Here is a 17,677-nt window from a genome sequence, read left to right on the forward strand (position 1 = left end):
ATTAATCACTGTCCATCTTGAATACATAACAGAAGGGGGAAGTTTTAGAGTTCATAAGATTAATACTGTATGGAACAAAACTATGACTGAATCTGGATGCTCTGCTTCGGATACCACAAAGTCCCCTTCCAGAAGGTAACAAGGAAAGCAGGTCACTGAAAGGACGGGTAGCATCCTAGACAATCTTGCGGACCCTGCTCAAGCAACGCTTATGTGTCATGTCCTGGATAGAAGGAAGTGAACTTCCAATAATCTTTTCTACCGTCCTCACCACTCTCTGCACTGCCTTCCTATATGAAGCAGTGATGCTTCCAACCCAGACTCTGATGCTGAATGACAGGATGCTCTTGATCATCCCTCTGTAGAAAGTGGTCAGGACAGGGGAAGGAAGATGTGCTTTTCTCATGCGATGCAGAAAATGCAGGCGCTGCTGTGCCCGCTTCACCAGGGTCTCGCTGTTGTAACTTTGCACGGTTACTAAACAAAAGATTGTAAGTCAAGGACTATCTGTACTCCTATTGATTCCAACTGCACAATATTGATACAATACTATTGTCAAAGCTTCTTCAGTGGTGGGCTTTTCAAGATAGGTGTACATTAAGCAGAATTTGTCAGTCAAGCAAAACACCACTACTGAATCAGTGACAGGATTAGAAATGCTGCATTTTAAACCAAATCTACTCTAGATAGCCATGTTCGCATGAGTACAAAACAAAGGATGCACTACCACTGTCCTGATTCTGGAATAAAGAGTGTACGTCTTATGGTGATCCCGCAAAAATTGCTTTCCTCTAAAAATTTGTGGTTGAACTTTTCACCATGCCAAGGCCACAGAAAAGGGAGGAGTAAGGAACAGGGAGAAGAAAAGGGGAAGGAGTAATAAAAAAACCCCAAACATCTGTTTTGTTTATTTTAACAGTATAAATAAAGCCTCAAGGAAATTCTAGAGACAACTGAAAGGCTATTAAAGATGATTACTCCTGGTCTGATTGGGATATTTTGAATTTGTACCTTGGCTACATGGCCATGAAATATTTTGAGGATCTTGCAGACATTTTATCACGAGGCTATGTAACAAAATCAGAGCACAAGGGAAGGTTTGCCAACTTTACTCCCCCATGCACTGATGATTCATTGCCTAGTCTGTAAAGAAATGTCTGGAATGAGAAGAAGTTCAGAGATGGCTAAGAACCCACCAATTCAACACTGAACTATATTTATTTAATACTTCACTATTAAAATCAACACAGGTAGGCCTCAACTTACAACCTTTTGTTTCACAACAGCTCAAAGATATGATAGCCCCAGAAAAAGTGACATATGACTTGTACTTACATTTACAATGGTTGCAACACCCACATGGTCATGTGATAGCTATTTGAGTGTTTGGCAACCAGCTCACATTTACAAGCGGTTGCAACATCCTGTAGTCATGATTTGTGACCCTTTTTTATGAGGGGTGGCTGGATTCACTTAAGAACTGCTGTAAAAATGGTTATAAAATCAGGTCTGACTTGACTTCTAGCCACAGAGACTTATGATGGAAATTCCAAACCAAACCATAGTTGTTTATGGAGGACTAGCTATATTTTCCCTAGAATGGTGGCTGGTTTGTTCATGTATCTCAGTCAAATGTAACCCTTCCATTCAAAGGTATAACAAGGAACCATTGTCATAAGGGTATGTCCTTAAAACACATTTGCAAAGTAGGTCTACAGTTTAAACTTACAGGTCCAGGAGAAATATCACAGCAGGTTTCAAACTCAGCGTGTCGTGAATCACAATAAATAACCATCCGCTGAAGGTCAAACTAAAAGAAAAAGAAATGGTATCAGTTCACTTCCTGAGTTTGTAGCAGGATAATAGCAGGTCCAGAAAAGTATTTGCTGACATAATGCAAATGCAAATTTGCTCTTGCAAGGAGAAAAAAATAGTGGAAGAATGTGTGAACGTTTACAGGTGCAGAAAGCTTGGAACAAGAAATAGAAGAAGGCAAAAGATACGTGAGACATTTTAGAAAACTGTTTAGTTGGATTGAGGGCATGAAACTGCAAATAGCCCTTCTCTGAGTAATTCTAAGTTTTAAAATCCACGTCAGGGTAGGAAAATGAGCAGTAAACATTTCACCATTCTCTCCATCTTCTGTGTGATGCTTTTATTTACGTTGATGATTTTAGAACTAGTGTCAGAATTCAGACATTTCTGGCAAGATTTAAAAAGTTTGTTCCATTTCATGAATGATTGGGCTGCTTATCAAAGTTTAAGATCCAGAAATTGCATATGCTAAAGATGGCAGAAAAAAAGAGGGTGTGATTCTAACAAAGTTGGAAGGGTCTAGTAATGAAAGTAATGAATATATATGTCAGTAGAATAATGTAATGAATATATATGTCAGAAGAATAATGACAACAGGTACAGGAACCAACCTTACAATGTGAACTGAAGTGGTGAATAGCTTATAACTGGAAGGGACCTCAGAGGTCATCCAATTTAACAGAATAACTAAATTGGAAGGGACCTTGGAAGTTTTCTAGTCCAACCCCTGCTCAACCAGGAGACCCTATACTGTCCAGTCTCTTCTTAAAAACTCCAGTGTTGGAGCATTCACAGCAAGTCGTTTCACTGGTTAATTGTTCTCACTGTCGGGCAGTTTCTCCTTAGTTCTAGAATGCTTCTCTCCTCAATTAGTTTCCATCCATGGTTTCTTGTCCTGCTTTGAGGTGCTTTGGAAAATAGATTGACCCATTCTTCTTTGTGGCAGCTCCTTGAATATTGGAACACTGCTACCATGTCAACCCCTAGTACACTTTGTCTTCAGAGAACTACCAATAGTTTTGGTTTTAGTACAGTTTGTTAATAATATTTTAATCTGCATAGTTTTAATGTCTAATATTTTAATTATTTGTACTTGTTGTTTTTTAACTTGCCAGCCACCCAAAGTCACCTTATAGGGGACATAGGCAGCATAAAAAATAATAATATAATATATACATAACATAAAAATAGAAATGTGGCCACTGGCTAAATAATAATAATAATAATAATAATAATAATAATAATAATAATAATAATAATAACAAAATACAAAGACCTACAAATAGAAATAGAAAGACTGTGGCAAAAGCAAGCAAGGGTAGTACCAATAGTCATAGGCTCCTTGGGTGCAATCCCAAAACAACTGGAGCACCACTTGAACACCATTGGCATTGACAAATTCGCTATTAGTCAATTGCAAAAGGCAGCCTTATTAGGAACTGCTTCCATCCTGCGACGATATCTGTAATACCATCAAACATCCACATCTGCCTATCCCAGGTCCTGGGTAAGGACTCGATAGGTAGACAAAATGCCAAATCCAGTCTGAACATCTGGCTGACTGTGCGATGATCGATAATAATAATAATAATAGTAAAGTTGGAAGGGACCTTGGAGGTCATCTAGTCCAACCCCCTGCTCGGGCAGGAAACCCTACACCATTTCGGACAAATGGCTGTCCAGTCTCTTCTTAAAAACTTCCAGTGTTGGAGCATTTACTGCTTCTGGAGGCAAGCTGTTCCACTGATTAATTGTTCTCACTGTCAGGAAGTTTCTCCTTAGTTCTAGGTTGCTTCTCTCCTTGATTAGTTTCCACCCGTTGCTTCTTGTCCTGCCTTCAGGTGCTTTGGAGAAATAGCTTAATTCCCTCTTCTTTATGGCAGCCCCTGAGATATTGGAACACTGCTATCATGTCCCCCCTTGTCCTTCTCTTCGTTAAACTAGACATACCCAATTCTAGCAACCGTTCCTTATATGTTTTAGCCTCCAGTCCCCTAATCATCTTTGTTATTATTTAATATTTAATATTAAATATTAAATATTAATATTAAATATTAAATCTATCATTATTCTATACTGCATGGAAGATATTTTAATGCCACAGACGTCTTAAAAAGTCTGTATTCATAATTTAAATAAACGAGAGACACAGTGGCCTAGTGATGAAGATGCTCCCCTCCCACTTGGAAGGTTGAGAGTTCGATTCTAAGTAGTGGCAGGTATTTCCCTCTCAAGGTACAAAGAGAAAATATCTGCTGCAAACTCCACATACCGTATATTCTGGCGTATAAGGCGACTGGGCGTATAAGACGACCCCCAACTTTTGAGAAGCTTTTCCGGGTTTAGAAAGTCGTCTTATACGCCAGAAAATACAGTACAATTTCTGTTTATAGATGAGCACAATAGGAGCTCCTTTGCTGCTAGAAAGCTTTGTCCTGTTAGTGCTTATTTCTGTAAAAAAATAGGGCTGGCCACTAGGGGGCAGATTGGTTTTAAATTCAGAGAACAGCTACCATCTATTCCTGCGTATAAGATGACCCCCGACTTTTGAGAAGATTTTCAGGGTTTAGAAAGTCATCTTATACGCCAGAAAATACGGTAGGTGTCAGGAAGGGCATCCAGCCAGTAAACGCTCAGCTCCACCAGTTGTCCCAACCCTACACCAAATTAAAGGGATTATGGGGTCGTAAAAAATAACCCATAGTTTAAATAAATATAGAGGATATTTTAGGGATATGATTGGTGGTAGAACTGACCTCCCCTTTGGGGGGTAAGCTTTGTTCCTGATACTTACATCAATTGGCACACTGTCATAAAGGCGTTTGCCAATCACTGTTTTCCCTTGGATGTCAATATTTTCTCTGTCTTCAATAGGTAATGTCTGGACCAGTTTGCAATTGATGTATAAGGAGACCGTCTGAGACTGGATGCTCAGGGCAATCTTATGCCAGTTACGATCAAACAGGTCATTGACAGGTCCGTTTTTGAAGACCACTCTCACAGCATCTCTGGTGAGTCCAACTGCATTGTACTCCAAGGCTTTGTTCTCCCCATCTAACCGAATGGAAACCTTTGAAAACAGACATATTACTGTAAGGAGAGGAACCTTTATAGAACAAATACCCAACAAAGGAGAGATCAATCATGAGAAGAAGGGTAAGAACAAACTTCATCAAACAGAGAATCCATTTCTATGTGTCCCAGATGTTTTGCACCACCAACTCAAATGCTACAGCTGGCATTGCCAGTTATGAGGAATTATGGAAGACCCTAGGTTGAGTGCAGCAGTAAATCAAATTTAACAGCCTTGGAGGACCCAGAGTGTTGATTTGCTTTAATAAGTTCTAATCTGCAGCTAGGGGTATCCCTGATTCTGAGGATTCATTATTCCTGGTTCATTACTATATACAATCAACATGCTAGACACAAAAGACAAGAAAAAAGTATAACTGTGTGGGATAGGCAAATGGTCATCCAGTGACTTCTTAAAAACTTCCAGTGTTGGAGCATTCACAACTTCTGGAAGCAGGTTGTTCCATTGCTTAAGTGTTCTAACTGTCAGGAAATTTCTCCTTAGTTCTAGGTTGCTTCTCTCCTTGATTAGTTTCAACCCGTTGCTTCTTGTCCTGCCTTCAGGTGCTTTGGAGAACGGTTTGACTCCCTTTTCTTTGTGGCAATCCCTGAGATATTGGAAGACTGCTATCATGTTACCCCCTAGTCCTTCTCTTCATTAAACTAGACATACCCAATTTCAGCAACCGTTCTTCATATGTTTTAACCTTCAATCCCCTAATCATCTTTGTTGCTCTTCTCTGTACTCTTTCTAGAGTTTCAACACCTTTTTTACATCATGGTGACCAAAACTGGATGCAGTATTCCAAGTGTGGCCTTACCAAGGCATTATAAAATGGTATTAACACTTCACATGATCTTGATTCTATCCCTCTGTTAATGCAGCCTAGCACTGTTTGCCTTTTTGGCAGCTGCACCACACTGCTGGCTCATATTTAAGTGATTGTCCACTAGGACTCCAAGATCCCTCTCACAGTTACTACTATTGAGCAAGGTACCACCTATACTATACCTGTGCATTTGGTTTTTCTTGCCTAAATGTAGAACCTTACTTTTTTCACCACTGAATTTCATTTTGTTTGATAGCGTCCAGTGTTCAAGTCTGTCCATGTCCTCCTGTATCTTAAGCCTGTCTTCTGGAGTGTTGGCTATTCCTGCCAGCTTGGTGTCATCTGCAAATTTGATGAGTTCCCCACCTATCCCCTCATCCAAATCATTGATGAAGATGTTGAAGAACACTGGGCCCAGAACAGAGCCTTGGGGCACCCCACTACACACTTCCCTCCATGTACATGCAATTCCATTGAGGACCACATACTGAATTCTTGATGGGTAATCATGTTTGACAAATATGGTGAGGGATATAATCACCTTCTCTTTCAGTGTTGGACAATCATTCAATCAAATGCCACTATTCCTGAAGAGCATACTGGGTTAAAACTGTTTAAATTTTCGTTATTGAGTACTTATGGCTATCAAACAAATCTTCATTTATTATTATTTTCTTGTACCAGTAATGGAGTGACATCTTTAGTTGTTCTGAAGAACCATGTTGTTCAAGTTATGATACTTTGTTTTATGAAGCAGAACGTATAGTCCCACCTTCTACTAAATCAATGATTCATATACCAGTTATTTTCAATATTAATATTGTTATACCTTCCTCCCATCTTGGTGACACACATGAAGAATGTCCAACTCATTTATATTGATATGTTTATGAGGAGAGGAGAGGCCTTCCCAAAAATAGGCAAATTGCAACTTTGCAGCTATTTCAAAATTTTTGGTCCCTAAGACCCTGTAATAAGCTGACATTTAAATTTCCTCCAATTTGTGAGGCAGTTATCAATGAACTCCATAGTATCAGTTCTAATATAGCAGTGGTGGCAAACCTATGGCATGGGTGCCAAAGGAGGCATTCAGAGCCCTCTGTGTAGGCACGCGCACCATCGCTCTAGTCCTAGACCTTCAGCTGGGTTTTATAAAACCTTTTCACTTAGGCCTCCACTGCCATGTGCAAAAAAAAAAAAAAGGTTCAATCAATCAGTCAATTTCAACTTCTCGCGGGAAAAAAAAAGATCTTGCAAAGTTGAAATTGATTGATTGAACTTTTTAGTCCCACCCAGTCTGCCGTTACCACCGCACCCATGCCCACCCAATGGGCCAGACCCAGCCAATGGGCCATACCCACCCGGTACCCAACCATCCATAAGTGGGTTTTGGGTTGCAGTTTGGGCACTCAGTCTCTAAAAGGTTCGCCATCACTGTAATATAGGAAAGTCTTAATTGAAACAACAGTAACAATGAACTTCATGTACATATATAATGTGATTTGCAGATTTCAGTTACCCACCCACCCTCCAGACGTCCAAAAGTTGTTTGTTTGTTTTTCAAAAAGCATCTGGACTTTCTTTCTTTTTTCTCCTTTAAAAACATTTCATTCATCCAAGATGCTTAACTTCAAGACACTCCAGACATTCAGTGCAACCTTGGGCCATAAAAACATTCCCTTCCCCAGACTTAGCACATAAAAATCTAAAATAATTGAAGTCAAGATAGACTATGGATGTCTTTTTGGATGTGTCTAGGTTCGGCATTTTTGTGAAAAAGATGGTTTGGTTTGGTATTTTCTTAGTCCAGAATGTTTTTCAGTTTTTATTTTAGCCTACAGATTTCTTAGTCATCTCCTTCCTGAGTACCAGCAAGATGAATCTTTATTAATTTTTATTAATTTTGCAGCCTGTGAGCAAGTGAAGTAGGGATTGTGCTTTGGAAAATCAATAGCAATATTTATTTATTTATTTATTTATTTATTTATTTATTTATTTATTTATAAAATTTATAAGCCGCCCCACTCCCGGAGGACTCTGGGCGGCTAACAATAAAAAACACATAAAACATAACAAAACAAACAGTACAAGAACAGTCATCCAGGGGTCAGGTTTTATAAACAATAGACCAGGGGTCCCCAACTCCTGGTCTGTGGACCGGTACCGGGCCACGGCATGCCAGCAACCGGTCCATACAAACAAGCAAAGCCCCATCCACGGGATGCAGGCAGCACACAAAACCGCACACTCTCCAGTCCATGGACAAACCTTGCCCAAAAGGTTGGGGATCTCTGACTTAGATTTATTTATTGCTTCATCGTGCTTTACGGCCCTCTCTAAGCGGTTTACAGAGTCAGTCTATTGCCCCCAACAATCTGGGTCCTCATTTTACTGACCTCAGAAGGATGGAAGGCTGAGTCAACCTTGAGCTGAGAATCGAACTGCTGGCAGTTGACAGAATGAGCGTGGTGGTTAGAATACTGCATTCTAACCACCACGCCACCACACTTCTGCAGCCAGCTGTAGCCAGGCAGAAATGCATCTCTGCACTTCCTACATGCACTCATAAATTTACTCACAAGCACCCAAGCCCTTGTTGCAGATGCCTGTGTTAATTGAGCTCCACTCTGGTGCTTTCAAGGACATGCTATATGTCCAGAGGCAACTTTACCCCACCTATTTTTTTGAACTTACAAAAAGCAAATTCTAAGGCAGACTGGGGGTGCGTGTAGCACGAAACATGAATGCAAATCACCTACAGACAGAGAAGCGGAGGTAATGCGTGCAGGTTGGCAGCTATTACAATCTTGCGTGAGGACTTTCATTCAACTGCCAGGTCTGCAAACTATGGTGAGCAGCACGTCTTGGTAGAAATCTTGCCAGGAGCTTGGAGCTTTTCTGGAAGCTCAGTAGCAATTACAAAAAGGAACAACCACGCTGAAGCCATACCTCATCCCCATTAGCACAAGAACGTTTGGAGAAAGGGTGTGTGCTATTTTAAAGACTTTGAGATTTTTGCTTAAACTGGGCATAAAGGACTGAATACTAAACACATTTTTAATTGGCAAGATCACCTTGCAAAGTCCTCAAAGGGCGGAGATGATCCAGAGCCATACCCTGTAGTTAGGGAAGGTGTGTGTTGTAATTAAAGTATTGTGTTTGTGTTGTAATTAAAGTGTTGTGCTGTGCAGAGTCCTTGGAGAGCAAAGGACTCTAATACAACAATTCTATTTTGAACCATTCTGTTCTGAATCAGAGTCATCTCCTGGTGATTTAACAGAATAACAGTTGGAAGGGACCTTGGAGGTCTTCTAGTCCAACCCCCTGCTTAAGCAAGAGATTGTATACTGTTCTGGACAAATGGCTGCACTGTCCTCTTTAAATGCTCCAGTGATGAGCACCCATAACTTCTGAAGGCAAGACATTTCACTGATCAATTGTCCTCACTGACAGGACATTTCTCTTTAATTCTAGGATTTCTCCTTGATAAGCTTCAATCCATTACTTCTTCTCCTGCCTTCAGATGCTTTGAAAAATAGTTCAACCTCCTCTTCTCTGCGACAACCCCTCAAATATTGGAAGACCGCTATCATGTCATCGCTGATCCTCCTTTTTGTTAGACTAGTCCAGGGGTCTTCAAAAATTGGCCCTTTTATGATTTGTGGACTTCAACTCCCAGAATTCCTCAGCCAGGCATGCTGGCTGAGGAATTCTGGGAGTTGAAGTCCACAAGTCATAAAAGGGCCAAGTTTGAAGACCCCTGGACTAGACTTATACAGTTTCTGCAACTGTTCCTTTAGCCTTCAGTCCCTGAATCATTTTTTACTGTGCTTCTCCGCACTCTAACTTTGTGATCAAAACTGGATGCGATATTCCAAGTGCAGTATAAAGCTTTGTGGAACTATCCATGTTCTTTTCTCGCATGTGGACTCCCACTAAAGTGTGAACAATGGTTGGAAACTAACCAAGGAGAGAAGCAATCTAGAACCAAGGATAAATTTCCTAATGGTGATAGCAATCAACTATTGGATGGCTTGCCATCAGAGGTTGTGGATGCTCCATCACTGGCAACTTTCAAAAGAAGACTGGACAACCATTTGTCTGAAATGGTATAGGAGGTTGGACTAGAAGACCTGCAAGATCCCTTCCAAGTCTATTAGTCTATGTTCTAATTAGCGTAATCTTCCTTAATTTTTGGAAAGTCAGGCCTTCCTAAATATTGGCACCTAGCCCAGCTACATACAAATCAGTTTTGTTAATCAAGGTGCTACACAAAGGGGTCTTTAAACTTGGCTCTTTTATGACTTGTGGACTTCAACTCCCAAAATTCCTCAGCCAGGCATGCCTGGCTGAGGAATTCTGGGAGTTGAAGTCCACAAGTCATAAAAGAGCCAAGTTTAAAGACCCCTGTGCTACAGTCAACAGAAAGCCAACAATGCTGTGTAATAAACTGGAGAGAAATAACCCAACTTCTTTAAGGCTGAATAAGTAACCTTACCTGTGGTATGCCATATTTGTCAATGATCTGCCAAATGTACCAATCTTCTCGCCTGGATGACTTGCGGAACTTGAAAGTGGCGACAAAACCATACTCATCTGGAAGTCCTTGTGGAAAGACATCTCTGGAAGAAGGAGGTGAGGGGATAGAAAGTAATGAAAAGCATTAAGGTGTATATATACCTATCGTTATTCTACTGTATATTTCAGTTTGCTTCCTATTTTGATTGTGCTCCTGACTTTCACTACTAGAGCTCACACAGTACATGGGTATGCTCTTAAGCACATTGAGTGAACCTTGGTTTAAGAAGAAGTTTACAAACTTCTGCATTGACAGAAAATCTGAGAACCTCTGATGTCATGACCAGTAACTATAGTACTTAAATGTTCATGTTTGGGCCATTTTGCTACTTCGGTAACAGTTGGCAGAATGTACTGTAAAATGAGCAGTTGGAACCGTGTTGTGTTATTCAAGCAGGAAATGAAAGAAGCAGTAATAAATATAATGAATGGAAATACCCTTCTCTCAGTTGGCTTTTAAATGATGTCCACTCTTACCTGCCTGGTGCTCATGCAGAATTAACCCCAGTTGCCTGATGCAGAAAACAGACTATTTCGGTTAATCCTATCATTGTGACCTAATCAGACAGGAAGTGTTTCAAATTATTTTATCATATGAAGCTCTTACTGTAACTCTCTTTCAAGCCTACACAGACATAGTCTTTATTGTCTGCTGGTGGTGTCTGCTAGAATCTGGGGATTTTCTGCTCTCTTTATTTGGACAAAATTCCACTTCTGAAAAAGAGCTTTGCTCTCTTTGTTTCTCTTCTTCAGGTTTCCTAATGAAGTTGGATTTCACTTGAAATAATTTGAAACTGTCTTCATCTGTAACATCCTGATGAATTTATGGATTTCTACCAAATATGGAATAAATTTTATAAATGGTGGGGGAAAAAAAAATTTGGAGGTCACTGTGATGAGATAAGTTAAGATTGAGTTTAGAGTGATGTTATTGTATAGAGTTTAATCAATTATGAATAGGAATGAACTGAGATGTTGGTCAAGTCTTATTTACCATGTTCAATGTTTGTAAACTTTTTAATTTTTTTTTATTTAATAAAATAAAATAAACTGTCTTCATCTGCAGTACACATTTTAGCTAAGATTCTTTGAGGGATCCTTGGTACTCTCTGAGCTTGGCTGTTTTCTTGCATCACCCAGACTAGGGAACATTATCGGTGTTTGCTCTCAATTTATATTCTAGCAATTTGTTTTCTCATTACTAGTAAAAGTGGTTTGGGGGTTGTTTGGGTGGGTTGTTTACTGATAGCTTGTTGGCCAGTTCCTTGATTGGGGTATTGTTTACTTCTTGGTTGTTGGTCTGATCTTATTCTTGGTGTTAATCTAGCCTCATCTGGATGTTGATTGCTGGTGGGGGAGGTTTTTTGGGTCTTTTTGTACCCTTTTTGTCTGGTTGATTTTTTTCTTTGTCACGACTAGAGTTGACTTTGATGGCGACACACTTGTATTTCTTTATTTACTATTTACTTACTATACAACACACTTGTATTTCTTTACTTACTATCCTTACTATTTTCAGAAGAACCAAAAATGTTCAGATCAATAGCAACAGTCATTTGGCCCATCCTGTCCCTTAGGACCATATTTAGGACTGTTGCCACTTTTTTTTTCCTTGTATGATCTGCTGTTCTAGAGCCTAGCCGTTTTGTTGATCTAGAAAGTTACCTCTGTTGTAAATAAATAGAAAATATATTTCTACTTCTATGGTCCTGAGAAATCATAGAAAAAGGAGAAATTCTTCAAAACCAACTGGGAGATGGGAGTTTCCATTCATTAAGTCCTTTGTTACTACTTTCATTTTCTGTTTCATTTTCTGCATGTTGTATATAGTAGGTATATGTTGTGTATAGTATGTTTAGGTGTGTGTCATGTATGTGTTCACTTTGAGAGCGGGCAACTAAATTTCATTTTGATGTGTATTGTTGTGCCCACAGTAAAAAAAGACAATAAATCTTCTCTTCTCTTCTCTTCTTTTCTCTTCTCTTCTCTTCTCTTCTCTTCTCCTCTCCTCTCCTCTCCTCTCCGCTCCTCTCCTCATCTCATCTCATCTCATCTCATCTCATCTCATCTTATCTTATCTTATCTTATCTTATCTTATCTTATCTTATCTTATCTTATATCTGCTTGAAAAAAAAAATGGGACCAATATCCTCTTTCAACTGGTCATTATCTAGATTAGGGGTGTTCAAACTTGGCCCTTTTATGACTTGTGGACTTCAACTCCCAGAATTCCTCAGCCAGCGTGCCTGGCTGAGGAATTCTGACAGTTGAAGTCCACAAGTCATAATTAGACAATTGCAATTCTGGACTGTATGTTTAAATCTTATTGGTGTATTATAAATCTGGATGATTTCAATTCCCCAATGCCACCCTGAATCTAAAAGGCCCTTATTAAGGAACTGAAGTAATAAAAGAAAAAGTTCAAAGGAAAAGGAAAAGGGGGAACTTACTGTGTTCGCTGAACAATGGGGGAGGTTCCAAGACGAACATAAGAGCTCTGAATTCCATTGTCTTTCATTCGGAATATCTCCCGCACGCTAAATAATTCCATCAAGTCAAACCCTGCCAAAACAACAATAACAAAAACAAACATGAAAGAGCAAAGACATCTTGTTTAGCTGCTGATAGATATTATTTATTCATATCTATTGATATGATTAATAGTTAAAATTAATATACTTTTCATTATTAAAAGAGGGCCAGTTTGATGTAGTGCTGAGGTTGGTGGCCTAGAAACCAGGACAATGGGAGTTGTAGTCTGCCTTAGGTATGAAAGTTGGCTGGGTGACTTTGGGTCCTCACTCTCTCAGCCCAACCCACCTTACACACTTCTTATACCTTACACACTTGGGTTTGTTTATTCTAGTGAAAAGGACCAGGGAAGACATGATCACAATGTTCCAATATTTGAAGGGCTGTCAACAAAGAAGAGGGGGGTCTATGTATTTTTCAAAGCATCAGAAGGCAAGACACGAAGCAATGGATGGAAACTAAATAAGGAGAGAAGCAACCTAGAACTAAGGAGAAATTTCCTAACAGTGAGGACAATTAACCAATGGAATAAGCTTGTTTTTAGAAGTTGTAAGTGCCCCATTGCTGGAGATTTTCATGAAGAGACTGGCAGCCATTTATCAGAAATGGTGTAGAGTCTCCTGCTGAAGCAAGGGGTTGGACTAGAAGATCTCCAAGGTCCCTTCCAACTTCGTTATTCTATGGTCTATGTTCTTGTGGGGAAAACAGGATGAGGAAAGATTGTTACTTATGTTTACCACCTCAAGGTACCTATTAAGTAATAAAGGCATCCTAAAGTGTGCTGCCAAAGAGATAGCTAGGTGTAACAAAACCAAGATGAGATGTTTCTTTTTCACTCTTTCTTCAATCTCAGGACTGCATAATCACTTCTTCTAAGACCTTTCCTCAAGACAGCTAGAAATTCCTTTATTTATTATTATTTTTCCTGTAAGTTTTTTTTTTTTAATGTCCATTGGCACACAGCATCTTTGTTTCTCCAGTTAATTGTGGTAACCTGTTTCCACCGGGCACAGTATAATAGCCATCTAATAGTGCAATGTTGCATATGTCCTTAGAGAAGGGAAGGGATCAACAACTTCTTTTCAGTGCCAGAGTCAAGAATGCTTAATTAAACTAAGATTGATCCATTTGCAATGCAACATGTTGAAGAGGATCCAACCATTTTTGCATAACCCTGGCAATCACCCATATCATGATTAATTGGTTTGGGCTTAGCACCTTATGCAAACAGAGCACTTTGTTACCCAGTTTTAAGAGTTGGAGGCTATATAAACCCAGGCAGCATCTTTACACACACACACACACACACACACACACATGCACACACACAGACACACAAACAAAGACACATAAAAATAAAACACAAACGGCTTCAGTTCAGGAACCTCTATTAGAATTTTCAATCTCTTCAAAAAGTGATGTCATTTGGGACGGTAGAAGGTGTGCTGTGATCTTTTGCCAAGCTTGTAATTTTGGAGATATTACAGCTTGGAAATAATTACTTAGCTGGTACTTTCTTTATTTCCTGAAAGTTTTTTTCCTCCCTTTATTCTTTGCTCTCTTTTTTTGTCCGTCAAGAGAAGTAATAAGTAGTAAATATTCTTCTCCAGTGCCCATAGGCTTCACCCCATGAAAGACCCTGGAAAGAGCTATAATGAGGTCATTTTTGATATATTACCTCTGTTGCAAATGGCCTTGTAAACTGCAGCCACAATTTACAGCTGCTTGAGAGAACCTTATTGGCTCAAACATACAAAAATATGACTGAGATATGGAAATTCTGTATTAATAAGGAAGAAACCTATGTCTTATTTCCCATTTTGAAATGCATTTTGCTTTTTTTAAAAAAAATTCATCAGACCCTTCTGGGAGAGTAAATTTCTATTGGCTTTGACTTCAGTTCAGTTTTATTTTTTTTTAAAAAAATACATATTTGCATATTGCACGAAAAAAGAATTCATTGAAAATATTTATAGGGCCAGTTTTTCTCCCCTGGATCGCATCAAATGCATGTTTTGTCATTGATGGTCAAATGGATCTACCATATTTGCTCCCAGAACATTATTTCTGGAGCACATAATGATGTATCATTATGTCGGTATGTAGCACCATTTCTAAGAGCTTTGCTAGATGGGAAAATATAATGCACGGAAATACCACTGCTCTTTGCAACCTTGTAAAATTCTTTCCCCACCAAAAGAGACACAGATACAAAACAAAATAAACACACACACACACACACACACGCACCCATAAAGATCCAACTGTCCCTAAACTCCCCTTGAAGTCCTTCAATGAAGAAACAAAAATCCCTCTTTTTTTGGAGTCCCATTATTATTCCTTATGATTTTGAAGATGATGGTGGTGGTGATGATGATGTTATCAATTCAGTTGTGTCTGACTTTTGGCGATTCTATGGGCCGGGTCTCTCCACATCTTCTGATCTTGCACTACTTCTTTGAGTTGTTCTATGCCCTGGTTGGTGTCAGCTTTGATGGTGTCCAGCCACCCTGTTCTTTGACGGCCTGGTTTCCTTTTACTGCTAACTCTTCCAAACATAAACTCAGCCAAACAAAAGCTTTGTTTTAGTGCTATCTATTCCTGAAGCTGGTGCTAAGCAGGTAAATGGATCTAAACCAGTGTTTCTCAACCTTGACAATTTTAAGGCATGTGGACTTCAACTCCCAGAATTCCACAGCCATGCCTTAAACTTGTCAACTCCCAGAATTCCACAGCCATGCCTTAAAATTGTCAAAATTGTCAAGGTTGAGAAACACTGATCTAAACTATTCCCATGTAATATTCTGCTCCTTGACCGAAAAAGACAGCCTGGTGCTCTTAAATAATTCTATCTATTTCTATCCAATTTTGGTCACCATACTACAAAAAAGATGTTGAGACTTTGGAAAAAGTGCAGAGAAGAGCAACTAAGACGATCCAAGGCCTGGAGACTAAAACATATGAATTACGGCTGCAGGACTTGGATTTGGCTAGTCTAAAGAAAATAAGAAATAGGAATGAAATGAGAGCAGTATTCCAGTCTTTGAGGGGCTGCCACAAAGAAGAGGGAGTGAAACGATTCTCCAAAGCAGCAGAGGGTGGGAAAAGAAACAACGGTTGGAAACTGACCAAAGAGAGAAGCAACCTGGAATTAAGGAGAAACTTCCTGACAGTGAGGACAGTTAATCAGTGGAACAGCTTGCCTCCAGACATCATGGGCGCTCCATCACTGGAGGTTTTTAAGAAGAGACTGGACAGTCACTTGTCTGAGATGGTATAGGTTCTCCTGTCTGAGCAGGGGGCTGCACTAGAAGACCTCCAAGGTCCCTTCCAGTTCTACTCTACTCTACTCTACTCTACTCTACTCTACTCTACTCTACTCTACACTACTCTACTCTACTCTACTCTACTCTACTCTACTCTACTCTACTCTACTCCACTCCACTCCACTCCACTCCACTCCACTCCACTCCACTCCACTCCACTCCACTCCACTCCACTCCACTCCATTCTATTCTATTCTATTCTATTCTATTCTATTCTATTCTATTCTATTCTATTCTATTCTATTCTCAAAAGAAGGTACTGTCCTGGCCAGTAATAAATGCTATTTTGGGGCTTAATACAGTCACTCTATAAAATATATCTCTGCTTTCTAATGTGATGAGAAGAAGAATTGGTTGTCTTTAATATTGCATTACCTGGTATGTCATCCATTTCTCCATTGGAGTGTTTGAACCGGTCTCCTTCTACGTGAACATTTGGACACAGGACATCTGCACAGAGGGAATATAAAGAAAGAGATATTTAAACCAGAGTTATTGCTAAGATCTCCATTGATTTATTTTTTCTTTTGGTTTTGTGTTATCACCTCTTGGCAAAGTAGAACCAACATTTAGTACTTTTTTATTCTTTTGATAAACTGTGGAAACCCTAGGAGTCCTGGGCAGCCTTCTTACCCACAAAAACACTACAAAGAAAGTTGTATAAGCCAAAACAATTGCACACCTCACCGAGAAAGAAACTGGCATCACAAACAGAACTGACTGCCAAGATTGCAACCAGCACCACATAGTGTAAATAGGACCCCAATTGCAGTAAAGTAACGACGAACACATCACTGCAAAAGAACAAGACCAGAATATCTCATAGCTATCTATCCCCTCAGATCACCCACACATTTGACTGGAGAAAGAATCAACCAAGCAAACCACAGAAGAGTCAGGAATTTCTGGAAATCTGGCACTCCGGATAAGATTTATGTCCTATCAGACACAAGATCCAAACCATTCACATCAGACTGACAAGGCAGACCAATCAGAACAGAATTTGCCCCAATCAACGGCACAGAATTCAAGCCCATATGGATTATAAATATCGCAAGGTAAGCCCATTTCTGGATCACTGTAGCGATGAAGCTAAATTAGAATGCACAGGGAAATGTCTGCAGAATTTGTGATCTAGGCTTTGGGGCAGATCTTCCCAAGCCCATAGACCAGGGGTCTTCAGACTTGGCCCTTTTATGACTTGTGAACTTCAACTCCCAGAATTCCTCAGCCAGGCATGCTGGTTGAGGAATTCTGGGAGTTGAAGTCCACAAGTCATAAAAGGGCCAAATTTGAAGACAACTGGCCTAGACCCTCAAGGAAAGCCCAGTCTACCTCTATTCCAAGAAATGAATACACCAGCTGTGGTTTCCACTGGGGTCCCCTTCTCTTCTTTGGAAAAGAATCTTTGCTCAACACAGTAGCTCTCCAGATAATAAAATGCCTTTGCACATCAAGGCAGATTCATCAAGAAGCCATGACTGACTAAGGAAAAGAGTTGCATGGGACCGGCAGCTGATTAAT

General features: G+C 39.7%; 1 protein-coding gene across 2 annotated transcripts in view; it reads right to left on the reverse strand.

The window, feature by feature from the left end:
• The window catches only part of COL22A1 (collagen type XXII alpha 1 chain), a 186,470-nt gene that overhangs the window by 112,704 nt on the left and 56,089 nt on the right, over window positions 1-17,677 (reverse strand). For both annotated transcript variants that reach the window (XM_039323548.1, XM_039323547.1), the window contains 5 exons: window positions 16,529-16,603; window positions 12,746-12,857; window positions 10,216-10,339; window positions 4,610-4,885; window positions 1,730-1,810 (listed from right to left, as the gene is read on the reverse strand). In XM_039323548.1, the coding sequence (XP_039179482.1) occupies window positions 1,730-1,810; window positions 4,610-4,885; window positions 10,216-10,339; window positions 12,746-12,857; window positions 16,529-16,603 (668 nt within the window). The remainder of the gene's footprint in view (window positions 1-1,729; window positions 1,811-4,609; window positions 4,886-10,215; window positions 10,340-12,745; window positions 12,858-16,528; window positions 16,604-17,677) is intronic.

Source organism: Crotalus tigris, unplaced genomic scaffold (genome assembly GCF_016545835.1).
Source record: "Crotalus tigris isolate CLP2741 ecotype Arizona unplaced genomic scaffold, ASM1654583v1 scf7180000024277.1505481, whole genome shotgun sequence".
NCBI classification, from domain to species: Eukaryota; Metazoa; Chordata; class Lepidosauria; order Squamata; family Viperidae; genus Crotalus; species Crotalus tigris.